Below are 14,409 nucleotides of genomic sequence, written 5' to 3' on the forward strand. Positions count from 1 at the left end.
TTTTCTGTTTTAAATGTTATTCAAAGTAAAAAAAACTTAAACTTTATGATCGTAATTTAGCTCCATACAGCCAGATGGCACTGCAGCTTCTTAATAAATAAATTCAATAATCTGTGAAATTTAATTTAACCCTCATGTGATTTCAAACATGTCATTAAAAATTATATTTAAACACTGACTAATATCAAAGAAGTTATTGATGATTTTATGATAAATTTGAATATTTTACATGTTGGGTTTATCAGCCGTGTGGACTTTTACTTTGAAAGGTACCCTAAAACATGCACTTTTAGGGGTTTTGTCCACAGAAATCCCAGTAATGTACGAGACGTTAGCGGTTGTATAATCCCAAAGTACTAAAAAGTCTAAGTGGTGTGAATACTTTCGTAGCGTGGAGCTAAATTAGCCCAGCTGCTGTTATTGATTAAACCTTTCGTTTATGAGCTTCATGCTCTGCGTCACACGAAACCGTTGCCGTCCCGCCGGTTGAGCAATCTGCGAAGTTTCACCTTGGCGATGTCGTACATGACGGAGATCTTGAACTCCCAGTCCATGAACGTGTCCTCTGGGTACGACACTTTGTCGTCCAGCACGTACTGTTGGGGAAACTCCAGTCATTTCTGCCGCTCTTGCGGTTTTCTGTGGGAACACGAGCGGGTTGCGGCGTACGTACCCGGAGTGACCCCCGCTCTCCGTACTCAAAGACGCCAAACACGCCCTCGTCAAACCGCACCGTGCCATAAAACTTTGTGAGGTTGTAATAGTCGATGTGCAGAAGCTGCCAGGAAAAAGGAAAGAATCCACGGCGCTGGTGAGCTTCGGCAAACATTAACAGAGGTCATAAAAATCTGAGACAAGGGGCAAATAATAGAAGACAGACCAGAATCTACAGAGCTACATTGGGGCCATAGTTTGTTTCAAAACAAGCAAAAAAAATTTTTACCAAAGAATAATTTGAAACAAAAATAATTCAAGACTACGTTGTTTTTTTTTTACTTTTTAAAATGTTTTATTTTTGTTTCAAGTTCTTTTTTTTTATTTCACATTTTGTGCTGTTTCAAAGATCTTTTGTTTGAAATATTTTACTTCTGTTTAAAATTTTTCAGTTTCAAATCCTTAAAGTTTAACAATACTGAGTTTCATTTTTTTTCCCAATTTAAAAATAATTTTTCAGATTCAAATTTTTCTTTTCTCCTATTTAAAATTTTGTGTTTCATTTTTCCAGTTTCAAGAAAAAAATTTTGGAACAAACTTTATGGCCCCAGTTTAGCTCCGTACGAGTCCAGCTCAGTCTCACCGCATTCAGATCTCTTGTCTGCTCTTTGTTGAAGTTTCCATCACAGTTCTTCAGCTCCTTCAGAATCACAATCTGAGCAGAACCAGAACAGAACCGTTATTTATCCGCTTGTTTTTGTTCGGAGGAAAAGATTTGGACATTAAAATCAGCTGCAGGTTTTCCGTCCAACTACCTTTTTGTCGTAAAGCGCTCGGCGGATCTTGAACTTCTTCTTTCTTTCTTCTTCTATCTAAAGAAATAACAAGAACATTTTGAAAACTAAAAACTTTTAGGATTTATCTGCAGCCCTCCAAGCTTACTGCCCCCTCTGGTGAATAAGTGGAACTGCAAAAATGTTTAGAAACAACCAACATTTAATTGGAGAACATTCATCCAGACAGGAAAACGTTCAGCTAAAAAATATATGCTTTAAAAATATACACTTTGTATCAATTTGTACAGAATATATGCAAACGAACTGTTTTTATTAGCTTGATCAGCGTGAGCTCAGGTTTACAGCAATGGTAAAGTAAATAAATGTGGCTTTTAGATTTTAGTTTATTATTAATACATCCATCCATCCATCCATTTTCCTTCACCCTTGTCCCTCAGTGGGGTCGGGAGGGTTGCTGGTGCCCATCTCCAGCTCACGTTCCAGGCGAGAGGCGGGGTCACCTGGACAGGTCGCCAATCTGTCGCAGGGCAACACAGAGACACACAACCATGCACACACACACACACACCTAGGGGCAATTTGGAGAGACCAATTAACCTGACAGTCATGTTTTTGGGCTGTGGGAGGAAACCGGAGAACCTGGAGAAAACCCACCATGCACAGGGAGAACATGGAGACTCCATGCAGAAAGACCGGGAATCGAACCCAGAACCTTCTTGCTGCAAGGCAACAGCTCTACCAACTGCACCACTGTGCAGCCCTATTTTTTTTTTTTATACATTTTTCACCAAAATACTAATAAACATGGAGGTTGTTGTTAAAACAAACAAAATAAGATAAAAAAAATGAGTTTTTTATGCAGAACTCACAGTAAACAACAACAAAAATGAACATTTTTCAAGTCGCAGCAGCTGGATGTGATTCTCTGATGGTGGCTCACCTGCAGGGAGATGATGTTGTGTTCGCTGTCCTCCAGCAGAGAGATGAGGTCAGAGTTGATGTGGGACCAGCGCTTCCTGAGGAGCCGGTCTTTCCTGTTCTGTCTAAAAACAAAAACATCATCATCATCATCAGCATGACGCTGGGAGGTAAAAAACCTGCCATCTTGTTCTCATTCTGGCTTTTAAATCGTATTTTATTATCACGGTAAAAGGACAAACAGCCTCTGCGGCAGGTGATCCTCTGTGTCTCTGCACAACGACTCACCTGTAGAAGATAAATGCAATGGTTGCCACGACGACCACTGTGACAGCCAGGACGCCCACAATGATGTCTTGGATCGGAGGGCCAGTCGACAGGTCTAGTAAAGTTTATTCATACAGAACATTTCAGTGGCAACGCAGCTAAACGTGATGAAAATCATACAAGAAATAAACATTACAGCTGATCAAATATCATCAAAATCAAATATTAAACTAATCAAAACACGTCCAATATATTGATCAATGTTCCTGTTATTATGAATTTTAAGCTTTAAGTCAAAGAGACTCAGTGTTGCAGATGTTTTCTGGAAGTTTATTTATTTATTATTATTATTGTTGTATTCAGCAGATAAAAGGCCGACTTTGTAACCGTCTTTATCTGTCTCTGAAGGTTCAGCTGTAGATATTAAACTGTTATTATTGAACACAGTCAAAAAAATAACATCAATCAGGTCAGAGTTTCTACCTGCAGCAGAAAAAAACTGAATTAATTAAAAACTAATTTGGCCTCATTTCCAAATTTCCTCTTGGTTTCTCGACGTCACTGCATCATTTTTATTGGTTCTACTTTCATTTCTCTGTTTTCACTGTTTAACTTCTTAAAGGTTAAAAAAACACCAAGCAAAACCAAACCATCTGAAAAGGTTCATGGTTCAGGTGTCAAAAACATGACATAAAATCCAGATAATAATATAACCTGTTCATAATGTCTTATCAGCTGAAGAACCGTCTCTGTAATCTTGCAACACTGAAATCTCTGAAACTGGCACTTTTCCCGTTTCCTCAGAGACGATAAATGTTTGCTAAATTTATCTCCTTATCAGTTCAGGGCCACATAAAAGCATCTCCGGTTGGCACTTCATGAGTTTGTAACACCAAACACAGGTGTTGTGTGCGTTTGATCATGTGCAGGTGAGCAGGTGAGTGGTTAATGACTGTGTGTGTGTGTGTGTGTGTGTGTGTGTGTGTGTGTGTGTGTGTGTGTGTGTGTGTGTGTGTGTGTGTGTGTGTGTGTTTACCATCCTCTGGCATGTAGTCGGGAAGCTTCTTCCCCCAGATGAAGGCTGGAGATTCGTCCTCCATCTTTGTTTTGGTCTTTTCAGTGTCAAAGGTGAATAAACATTTATACTGAGGAAGAGACAACAGAACCAACATGAACTGTTTACATATCAGCGAAATGTCAAATTGGTTTCAACTCGGCATCCTAGTTATGGATTAATAAGTCTATCTAAAGTTGATTGATCTCATCAATCGACTGTTTAGTTAAGCGGCCATTTTCTTTATTGTGTCAGCTGTTAAAAACTGACTGAATAAACAGATACTTGTGGTTTCTGACATCATTAAACTCAGACATAATAAAATACAACAAACAGGAACATATTAGGTAAAAGATAATATGCGAAGGTCATTGGGTCAGTGAGGAGGAGCGCAGACGTTGACGCAGCTCGACTGAATGAAGCGCCATTAAAATGAAACTTCAGGAGTTTGTGGAGTTTTTATATTTTAAAACAGAACCGCAAAAAATACACTTTTCATCCCACATGGACCGTTTTTCTGTCCTGCTGTTCTGGAACAGCGCCGCCATCTTTAATTCTATGTGTAAGCCATGCTACGCTCAGAATGACCAGCAGCGCCCTCTGCTGGATGGCGGCCAAACTACTACGCGGAAACACGGTCAGTGCGGTCGTTACTAATCGACTGGAACTAATTTTAATCTAATAAACCATTAATTGACAGTTAATCATAAACCAATTAATCGTTTGCTTAGTTTTGATGCTTCAGTGACACGTTTGGGTGTTTTGTTTTCCAGGTTGGAGCAATATGAGAACAAACTATTTAAATTATTTGGAAAAATAAAAACTATGTTCAGATTAAAAGAGAATTTTCACCCATCAGTACAGGGTCAATATTCTACATTTAGGCTTCAATTAGGGATGAAATTATTAATTATATTAATAAATTCAGAGCAGCAATTAACCCAAACATGTACACTGACTATAAATCTGTCAGTATTTAAGTTTCATCTGCTTAAATTCTGGAAAAATCTCCAGGTAATCCCTTAATGCTGACGATTAATTAATCGATTCATCTATAAATAATCCCCAGATCAGACCAGAGCTTTTCACATGTTGATGTTTGGAGGATTTTTTTTCTTTGTGAGATCTGGCAGACAAAATCATCACTTTTCAAGTCATATAACATGTTTTTGAGAAAATAAACTTTACAATAAAGACGTGAGTTAAGGAAAGTTTACCTGGAGGTCAGTTGTTGTGTACATGATGGAAAAATTCACGTCTCTGTCTCCGTACTCGTCTAACTTATATTCTCCTGCAATTCCTGGGCAGGAAATGAAAACACTCAAACTTTAACACGTTTTGAAGTACGGAACTACATCTGTGACACACCGAGCCATTATTCCTCATCTTTACCATTAAAGACAACATTTCTGAAGTAATTCACATTCACAAACTCCATTTGTTGAATCTCTGACTGATTTTTGGAGGCGATCTCTCGCATCACGTTTCCTATATGCAGCACCGAGTCGTGATACGCAGCCATGTAGTCGTTCATCTGCAGGGAGGAAAAGAAAAGATGATGAAGATGAAGAGGACAGGAAGCAATTCAGACTCACCAAGTTTGCAACACTCAGCTTTTATTTTAGTAACACATTTCCCCTTACTGACCAGTGAATATTTAGTGCTGAGCTAAATGCTTCAGAACAAAATATTTAATATTCTAACTAAATATTTAGCTAGGATGCTTAATATTTAGCATCAAACTAATTTATTTTGACAAATTAATATTTAGCTTGCTAATTACATACATATTTGGTTAGCAAGCTAAATCTTCATCAGTAAAATCCCTTTTTCATAATTAACCTATTATCAACTGGAAATACTAACTAAATATTGAATTAGCAAGATGAATATTTAGTTTCCCAACTAAATATTTAGTTTTCTAACTACATACTCTGTTAACAAGCCTTATTTATTTCAGCAACTGAAAAACATCTGTATATGTATAAATCTGCGGCAGGTGGTCATGTTTTCCTGCCGTTTCCTCACAGTGTCGTTGTCCTTCAGGTCGGCGTTGATGTCGTACCGCCTGGAGTTGGGCATGGTCAGCACCAGAACGTTCCTCATCTCCGGCCGCGACGGGCTCTTGTAGTAAATATCACTGAGTTAAGTAGGAAAAATACAGTTACGTTCTGCAGGTCGTAGATATTTAACAGATAAACTCAAATGCAAATCCTTTATGTGGTAAACAAATTTACCAGAGAAAAGGCTGCAGTGTGAAGCGTTCTGGTAAAATGCCTTGTAGGCGTTTTTACCCATAAATATTTTCCTTCTTACATCTTGTCCTCCTTTAACTTTGTGCTCCAGTCATTTAATTACAGTTAATATTATTGAACACCATTATTAATTGTACATTGGCTTCTGGACTCTGTAAATGGCTTTTCTTTTGTTTTCTAATAATGTTTGCACTTTACAGAGAGAACCAGGTTTCCCTGCTATAAACATAAAAAAATAAAAAAACCAGTAAAGTAGACACAGCAGAAATAAACAGATAAAAGAGAAAAAGGTGCTAAAGCAAATTAAATCTGGAGATGTGAAAAGAGGCTGAGGTGGAGTCAGGACTGACTTGTACAGATCAATGAGGATGAAGAGGAAGTCGCTGCTGTCGGCTAGTCTGGAGTCGTTCTTCATCTCCAGTAAGTCTGACACCGAGCCGCAGATGATGAACACTGCAGCCAAACATCGTAAAAACCAAACAGTCAGATGTAAAAACCAAACAGTCAGACGTAAAAACCAGTCAGACGTAAAAACCAAACAGTCAGACGTAAAAACCAAACAGTCAGACGTAAAAACCAAACAGTCAGACGTAAAAAACAGTCAGACGTAAAAACCAAACAGTCAGACGTAAAAACCAGTCAGACGTAAAAAACAGTCAGACGTAAAAACCAAACAGTCAGACGTAAAAACCAGTCAGACGTAAAAAACAGTCAGACGTAAAAACCAAACAGTCAGACGTAAAAACCAGTCAGACGTAAAAACCAGTCAGACGTAAAAACCAAACAGTCAGACGTAAAAAACCAGTTAGACGTAAAAACCAAACAGTCAGACATAAAAACCAAACAGTCAGACGTAAAAACCAAACAGTCAGACGTAAAAACCAGTCAGACGTAAAAACCAAACAGTCAGACGTAAAAACCAGTCAGACGTAAAAACCAGTCAGACGTAAAAACCAAACAGTCAGACGTAAAAACCAAACAGTCAGACGTAAAAACCAAACAGTCAGACGTAAAAGCCAGTCAGACGTAAAAACCAGTCAGACGTAAAAAACCAGTCAGACGTAAAAACCAGTCAGACGTAAAAAACCAGTTAGACGTAAAAACCAAACAGTCAGACGTAAAAACCAAACAGTCAGACGTAAAAACCAAACAGTCAGACGTAAAAACCAAACAGTCAGACGTAAAAACCAAATAGTCAGACGTAAAAACCAAACAGTCAGACGTAAAAACCAAATAGTCAGACGTAAAAACCAAACAGTCAGACGTAAAAACCAAATAGTCAGACGTAAAAACCAGTCAGACGTAAAAACCCAACAGTCAGACATGAAGCAGCGGAGACATTTATATTTCACTTCCCAATTCAACCCATAAACCGGAGTTAAAGCTAAAGGTCTGTTTTACAGTGTGAAACGATGCTTTCATGTGTAAACAGGAGCTGAAACACCAATCACAAGTCTCTGTATTTACTGTATTACTTACAATTACATAAAAATGTTATTTAAAGTGCGTTTCTGCTATGAAGCAGACACTACCTCACATATAAAATGATCATTTGGATGTAACACACATAACACATTTAAATATGACGTTAAATATATTTTAGTTGGGCATAATTACACAAAAATCATGTTTGGTACATATTGAGGTTTGGTATTAAAGCTGCTTTACATAACTTTTATAAAAAATATGTTTTTTAAATATTTGTTCCAATATGTTGTATAAGAAAATCTGAAAAATTTTGCTCTTCCGCCTTCTCCTGATTGGTTGTTTGCAGATGTAACTGCAAACAAGCAATCAGTTATCACAACGAGAGCACTGGTGAAAAAAAAAAGTTTCCAAATATTACATTATTAAAAAGCCAAAAATATAATTAATTGATTAAATTGACTGCGTCAAATACGCATCATCAGGCGATTTGGCTGCAACCTGGCTCCAGGTTACAGGCAGAGCTCTCTCTTACTGAGTTGGGAACGGCTATTAAGACAAATTATGTGCAATCTTCTATTTTTCCCAAATACTTCCTGTCATACCCATAACTCTTGAGTCTGGCTTTGTGGACTGGCAGCCATTGATCAACTTACGGTTGCTCGTCCTGTTAGTCTGTGAGAGAACGGCTTCCACTTCCTTTGGTCCGCGCAGAACCGTCTCCGAAACATTTTTGATGCCGTCGGCTTCCAGCGCGTTGATATACCTGAAAAAACAATTCACAATTAAATTAACAGACACATTTTACAGTGTAGTGAAGGTGAAGTCAGCAACAGAAGTGCTAATTGGTTGCTGCTGGCACTTCAATAACTAACAATCGATTAATCGGGTCAGAAACTGACATTCCACAGATTTTTAGAAATACATTAAAAGATGCAAATAAACCAATAATTCAATACATTTAAGAAAAAACATTTAAATAATGCAATAACACAGATTTACAGACAAACATGTTTTTATTTTAAATACAAAATGTCTAAACATTTTGTACAGTTTTGGATTAATTACTGCTCTGAAAATGTTTTATGGTTTAAAGCGCTTTGAACTGCATTGCTGCTGAAATGTTTTACACAAATAAACTTGACTCTATTATAAATCAATAAAATGTATCACAGCAGACACATGATCAATATCATCAGATAATACGTGAAATAATATCTATGCGTATGAACACATGTATATTCAACAAATGGAGTTTTGAAGGTTGGTGGAATCAACTAGCTCTCGCTTTGGTTGCCTAGCAACTCACTCACTCTTTGGTTGCCTAGCAACAACCAGCTGAGTAACTTCCACACCAGCAGTTTAACGCTTAAAAATAACATGGAGATAAAACAGGAAATACCACAGCTTCAGTTTGGCAGCATTTCAGGTATTTAAAATAAAATAAAAAACCGAATTAATCATTCCTGATATTGGCCGACATATTGTGATAAGTCTCTATCCACACCGGGTCAAACCCGCCATGTTCTGTTCTGTTAACCAAAACCCGGATGGGTCCACTTTTGACTCAGGGCCTTGTTGGTAAAATAACCCGAACTGGGTTGTTTTTACAGTGTATCATCATGAGCGGATGAGTTGAGGTGCCACTGACCAAAAGCAGTCCTCCGTGTTGTTGGGTTTTTTGTAGATGTAGGCCGTCTTCCACACGGGCTTCAGTGGGTTGTCTTCCTGCCAAAAGGCGCTGAAGAAGTGGGAGATCTTCCGGGCCGGAGGCAGAACCCGCTGCAGGTTGAGGGCGAAGTCACAGGACGGGCCGAAGCTTCCCGCCGAGATGATGGGCGTGCTCAGCCCAAAACCTTTCTCTGCGCTGGCGGGAGAAAAAACACACAGAAACCAGGCAGGGAGGCTTGAAACCAAACCTCTCAGGAGTGAGCTGTGATTGGCTGTTTCACACCAATGACGTAACTCACTCCACTAGCGGGAACGTTGCTATGGTGCAGGTCGGTCCGAGGACAGCGCAGCCCAGTTGATTTGTGGTCTGCCGGAGAGAACAGACAGCTGTTGGGTTGGACTCTTAGTTTCATCTGCGGTTCTGGGTTTCAGCATAGACGAGGCTCAGCAGGGCCGGACGAAGCCTTTATGGGGCCTGAAGCAGATTTTCATTTGGGCCCCGCATGCTAACATGTCAACATCAGATTCTTCTTCACTATCATTACATTTGTAATTAGCTTACACAGGCCAGTTGCAATTGTTTTTCTCTTTCTACCAAAGACTGGATGATAAAAATCTTCAGTCTGTTTTGGTCTCAACTGGCCCTTTTTTGTTTACTGAGATGTCGTAGCTCATTTAATTTGTTGTTTCTGATATTTTGTTTGCTCATTGTGGATTTTTAAAACGTTCCCAGTTCCAGTGTTAAATGTTCATTAGAGTTTAAAGTTTATTGGTGTTTGAGAATGTGAATTAAAATTATATTCCTTGAAAATGATCTCAAAGCAACGATATCATCTTCTGGGCTATTTATCATGCAGAAACATTTGTTCTGATGAACTTAATAAATCAGATAAATAGTTATTTAGATGGTAAACCAAATACTTACCTTCCTACTTTAATATTATCTACTTAATATTTATCTTTGAGCTAATTAAACATTTAGTTTTTCAACTAAATGTTTAGTTGGTAAGCTAAACATTCAGTGTGCTAATTAAATTCTTAGCTTGAAACTTTGACTTTTATAAATGACCCAAATTATTGCTGTTGTTTTTCGACTGTGAAACTTTAGAAACAGCATAATGTTAAATAATATTAGCAATAAAAGCTAAAAACCAGTGAATTTCTCAGGATTCATTATGTTAAAATTAAGGAATAAACTGAAAGAATCATGTTTAGAAACAGATGAGCTCAGATTTAATGAAGGGGAATTTCATCTGGTTGTTTTCCTCAGTCGGATCCGACTTGTTGACTTTCTGGGTCACAGATCCGACTTCCTGGTGATCGAGTTGATTTCTCTAACTACACTGCATGAATCTATCAATTATTAATAAAATGCTTTGGAGAATAATGAGTCATATGATGTGTCACATTGTCCTTGCTCCATAAGAAACTTCTCAACCTTTTTGGAGGATATCTAATGGTTTATAACTTTAGAAAATACAGAAAATAAACAATAAAAATGCTCCAAATCAAAAATGTATGTGGGATTTACATAAAAACTGTAAAATCAGAGTAGAAAAGTACTGTAAAGTGGAGAACAAAAATGTTTTGTTTAATGCATAGAAAACCAGATAAATCAGATTTATTTGCTTAAACTAAAAAAAGTGATAAAAAATAGAAAATATTGTGATAGTTATAAAACTATTCTGTAAATAAAACATTCAGATTCTGGAAAAACGAAACTTTATGTCGGTTGTTTTTGACGTAAGTCACTTTATGCTTTACTTTTTACACGATTCAAAGCAAAACTAACACTTAAATTTTCTAACCTTAACAGATTATTAATGTAATTCAGCTCTGATTTCAATCACTGCAAATTATTATTTTTAATATTTTTGTGGCGTTAACTTCTTAACATCTGCCATTTTGGCATGAGAGTAGTTGTTTTTTTACAGTGTAAATGAGTGCAGGGGCCTGACCGTGAGGGTTCGCAGCGTCTCCACCGCCTCACAGGGGCTGCTGTAGCAGCCGCCCTGCCGGTAGATGGTCGTGTTGAATCCTTCAAAGTTCGCTGTCAGATTAAATCCAAACGCTTCGCGGCGGCCATGTTGGAACAGACACAACAGGTTAGTCGTTTAAATCCTCTCTGAACGAGGATTTCTTCAACTTTTACACATTTTCTTATGTTACATCCCCAAACCTTTGGTTTGTGGTTTAAAAAATAAAAACTAAAACACAGAAAAGATAAAAAACTACAACTCTAAACTTTTTCAAAAGAAAAGAAGAAAATAAAAACTTTTTAAAAAGAAAAATTAGAAAAAAAATAAACCTGGACTTTTTTAAATAAACATTTTTTTTAAAGAAGCAACAAAAAGCCGATTCTTCCTGATACATTTGTGAAACATTTGTTTTTTCAAGACCCTTGAAAATAAAAACTTTTTTACATGTTTTCATCCCTCTTTACTTCCACGCCTCTAAAAATAATCCTGACCCGTAAACAGAGTCCAGATGTTCTGGTGCAGAGAACTGGCAGCATCATGCTGTGGGACGACGGGCAGCTAGAAATATTATGGGATGGTTTAGATCACAGCTGATTCAAGTGTTAGAATGTCCTAGTCAAAGTCCAGACCAAAATCCAACTGAGAATCTGCTCAAACTATTGATAACAGAAGTTTACTCTAGATGTTGAAAGCTGGCTTACAGTCGGATCAAAACATGGTTTTATAAAATACTCCACACTTTTCAGATTTCACCTGTTTAAAGAAATGAAACAATTTAAAAAAATTCTGAGTTAAATTGAGTTGACCTGTCTGATAAAATTCCTACATAATAGATAAGAACCCTTCAGATCTGATTTTATCCCAAAAAAATCTAATTTTGACTGAAATAAAACAGAAACAATATTTTTTACAAGCAGATCAAGAAAGTCTGAGAGTTTATAAAAACATGAACAAGAAAAACTAAATGAAATAAATGGATTGTGAAACCACAAATACGCTATAAAATACTTACAGGATAAATAATTAATATTTATCTGCCATACTTTCAGTTTTAACCTGAAACTCTCCCAGTGAATTTATTTTTATATTTCTGGTTTATTTGTTTAATCAGAAAGTTTTTATTCTGGGTCTGGATTTGTTGTCTGATCCTATTTTAATTACTTTGATGCTTTTGTCAGAGATTTTCATGCTTAGTTTGAATCATAATTATTATTACAAACTCATAGTTTGGATTTGGATTAAAACCTTTTTCTCTTCAGAAGATGTTTGTAAATATGTATACAACTCTCAGACTTCTTCACCAAGCCTGAGGAGAGTTTATTTCCAGATCTCTGCTTTATTTTAACGTATTTCTCGTGCAGCAGGGCCGCTCCCACCTTATTCAGGGCCCTGAGCAGAACGGGCACCTTCACGCTACGATCGCTCAGCTAATATCTACTTTATCTGTTTCTGCATTTCAGATTATTAAAATGAATGTACAAAAACACAAATAAAAATATTATAACATCTTTAATGATCCGCAGCAGTGTTGTATTTCTATCATTCTTAAAAAGGTTTTTAACATTTATTTGTAGTTTTCAGAGTTATTACTGACAGCGGGGAATAAAAACGATCAAACAGAATCATTGTATGTATTTTAGATGATATTAACTCCCTAATAAAACTTTTACAAACCAACTTTTCATGACTGCTGAGGGTCTTGGACGCCCCCTGCTGGTATGGAGGCCCAAATCAGTTTGCTTTAACCTTGCACATGAACTGACCTGCTTACTGAAAACATAAAGTACTCAGCATAATGGCTGCTGTCTAATAATTTATTGCACCAGCCACTTTCTGTCTTATCTGTGTTCCTGATGAATTGGCTCTGCTTGATTTACACAGTTTGGTGAAAACTTTTCTGTTTTCCTGCTGGAGAGATGAACAAACAGAGCAGTAAAGCTGATTATCTTATCGCAGTAATTCAATCTCGTTCACCTTCTGCGGCGTTGATTTCTGTGTCTTTCTCTATGGCTTCCAGGATTTTCCTCTCCACGTACTTCAGGCTCCAGGGAGACTCCTCGTCCTCCAGCAGCAGCACGTTGATGGTGACCCCGTCCATACATTGGCCGTTGCCTCGACCGCGGGCAGCGCCAACCCAGAAGGCGCAGAGCAGCAGCCACCAGCCGCACCGCCGCATCTTCCCCTCCGGCGGCTCGGTCAGAAACACGCCATGCTCCCCGGAGAGGTTAAAGGTGAATTTATCTGAAAACGGAGAATCCCGATGACCCAAATCCAGGTGATTCTGTCCGGGTGTCGGATCCGAACTTCCTCCGTGGCTCTGAGCTGCTCTCTCCTCGGCGCCGCGTTAATGTTCAACCTTTCGCAGAGGCAGGGCTTGGAGACTTCACCGGGTTGTTGTGCAAAGTCTGAAAGACAAGCAGCAGATATGGTGGATTTAACCAGAGCTGCAGAAACAATCAACCATAAATCAATTAATTAATCAATCAATTTTTATTTGTATAGCACATTTCAGCAGAAAGGCAAAGTGCTTTACATAATTAAAATAAAAACAGCATGTGACAGTGAATAAACAGTGAGAAAGAGATTTAAAAAAAAAGATTAAAAAAGATATAAACATTAAAATTCGCTCCCCTTTTAGTTAAACGTCGTTTAATCATTAAGACGTAAACAGTGAGAAAGAGACATAAAAAGAAATTAATAAATAGATAAAAAGCAAAGATAAAAACATTAAAAACATCAAAGTCATCAAAACCCAAACTAAGCAGGTGGGTTAATTAATGGCATCAGTGAAAACGGTCTTATAATTTCCATTTACAGTTTTGTTTACAGAGACTTTATAATTCATTTTCACTGCAAAAACACAAAATCTTACAAAGTATTTTTGGTCTATTTTTTACTGCAAATATGTTATTGAAATTAAAAAAAGAGAAAACTAACTTATAAGTAACTTTTCAGCAAGATGAATGAGTTTATTTGAATAATTCCTAAATATTGATAAAGTTCTGGTTCCACTGGTATAAATTCACTGATAACAAGAAAAGTTTCCAATTTTATCAGTGAAATAATCTGCAGTGGATTTATTTTTTTTATCAATATTAAAGAATTATTTACTTAAAACAAGCTTCTACATGTTCCTGAAAAGTTACTTATTTTAAGTGTATAAAAATATCAGCACTAGAAATTAGGCTAAAATACCTGGTAAGGTTTTCTGTATTTTGTTGTTTTATTTATTTATTTATTTTGAATAATGAAATAAATTATTTTAATTTAATTGATATTATCTCATAATAACGATGGAGAACTCTGACCATCCTCTTCATTAGAGTGTCTTCAGTCAGAGGGACCTTCGCAGTCACTGCAACATGGACTGCTACAGGAGCTCTTCTTTT

The 14,409-nt window shown here is 37.1% G+C and overlaps 1 protein-coding gene and 1 long non-coding RNA gene across 2 annotated transcripts in view; one reads left to right on the plus strand and one right to left on the minus strand.

The window, feature by feature from the left end:
- Positions 1 to 13,196, minus strand: part of gucy2cb (guanylate cyclase 2Cb) — a 19,129-nt gene extending 5,933 nt beyond the window's left edge. Inside the window, exons 1-16 of the mRNA XM_008436277.3 lie at positions 12,995 to 13,196; positions 11,000 to 11,112; positions 9,341 to 9,408; positions 9,022 to 9,237; positions 8,027 to 8,136; positions 6,296 to 6,398; positions 5,719 to 5,830; positions 5,083 to 5,224; positions 4,908 to 4,990; positions 3,673 to 3,781; positions 2,658 to 2,751; positions 2,392 to 2,494; positions 1,470 to 1,526; positions 1,298 to 1,369; positions 674 to 778; positions 510 to 596 (exon numbers count right to left, since the gene is read on the minus strand). Of these exons, the coding sequence (XP_008434499.1) occupies positions 510 to 596; positions 674 to 778; positions 1,298 to 1,369; positions 1,470 to 1,526; positions 2,392 to 2,494; positions 2,658 to 2,751; positions 3,673 to 3,781; positions 4,908 to 4,990; positions 5,083 to 5,224; positions 5,719 to 5,830; positions 6,296 to 6,398; positions 8,027 to 8,136; positions 9,022 to 9,237; positions 9,341 to 9,408; positions 11,000 to 11,112; positions 12,995 to 13,196 (1,776 nt within the window). The remainder of the gene's footprint in view (positions 1 to 509; positions 597 to 673; positions 779 to 1,297; positions 1,370 to 1,469; positions 1,527 to 2,391; positions 2,495 to 2,657; positions 2,752 to 3,672; positions 3,782 to 4,907; positions 4,991 to 5,082; positions 5,225 to 5,718; positions 5,831 to 6,295; positions 6,399 to 8,026; positions 8,137 to 9,021; positions 9,238 to 9,340; positions 9,409 to 10,999; positions 11,113 to 12,994) is intronic.
- LOC145549043 (uncharacterized) lies at positions 2,452 to 13,127 on the plus strand. Its single transcript, XR_014084961.1, has 3 exons — positions 2,452 to 2,539; positions 2,626 to 2,749; positions 13,038 to 13,127. It is a non-coding gene; the product is annotated as an uncharacterized LOC145549043 (long non-coding RNA).
- Positions 13,197 to 14,409: the final 1,213 nt, after the last annotated feature.

The sequence above is a fragment of the Poecilia reticulata genome, chromosome 19, assembly GCF_904066995.2.
Source record: "Poecilia reticulata chromosome 19, P_reticulata-male-v2, whole genome shotgun sequence".
Classification (NCBI taxonomy): Eukaryota; Metazoa; Chordata; class Actinopteri; order Cyprinodontiformes; family Poeciliidae; genus Poecilia; species Poecilia reticulata.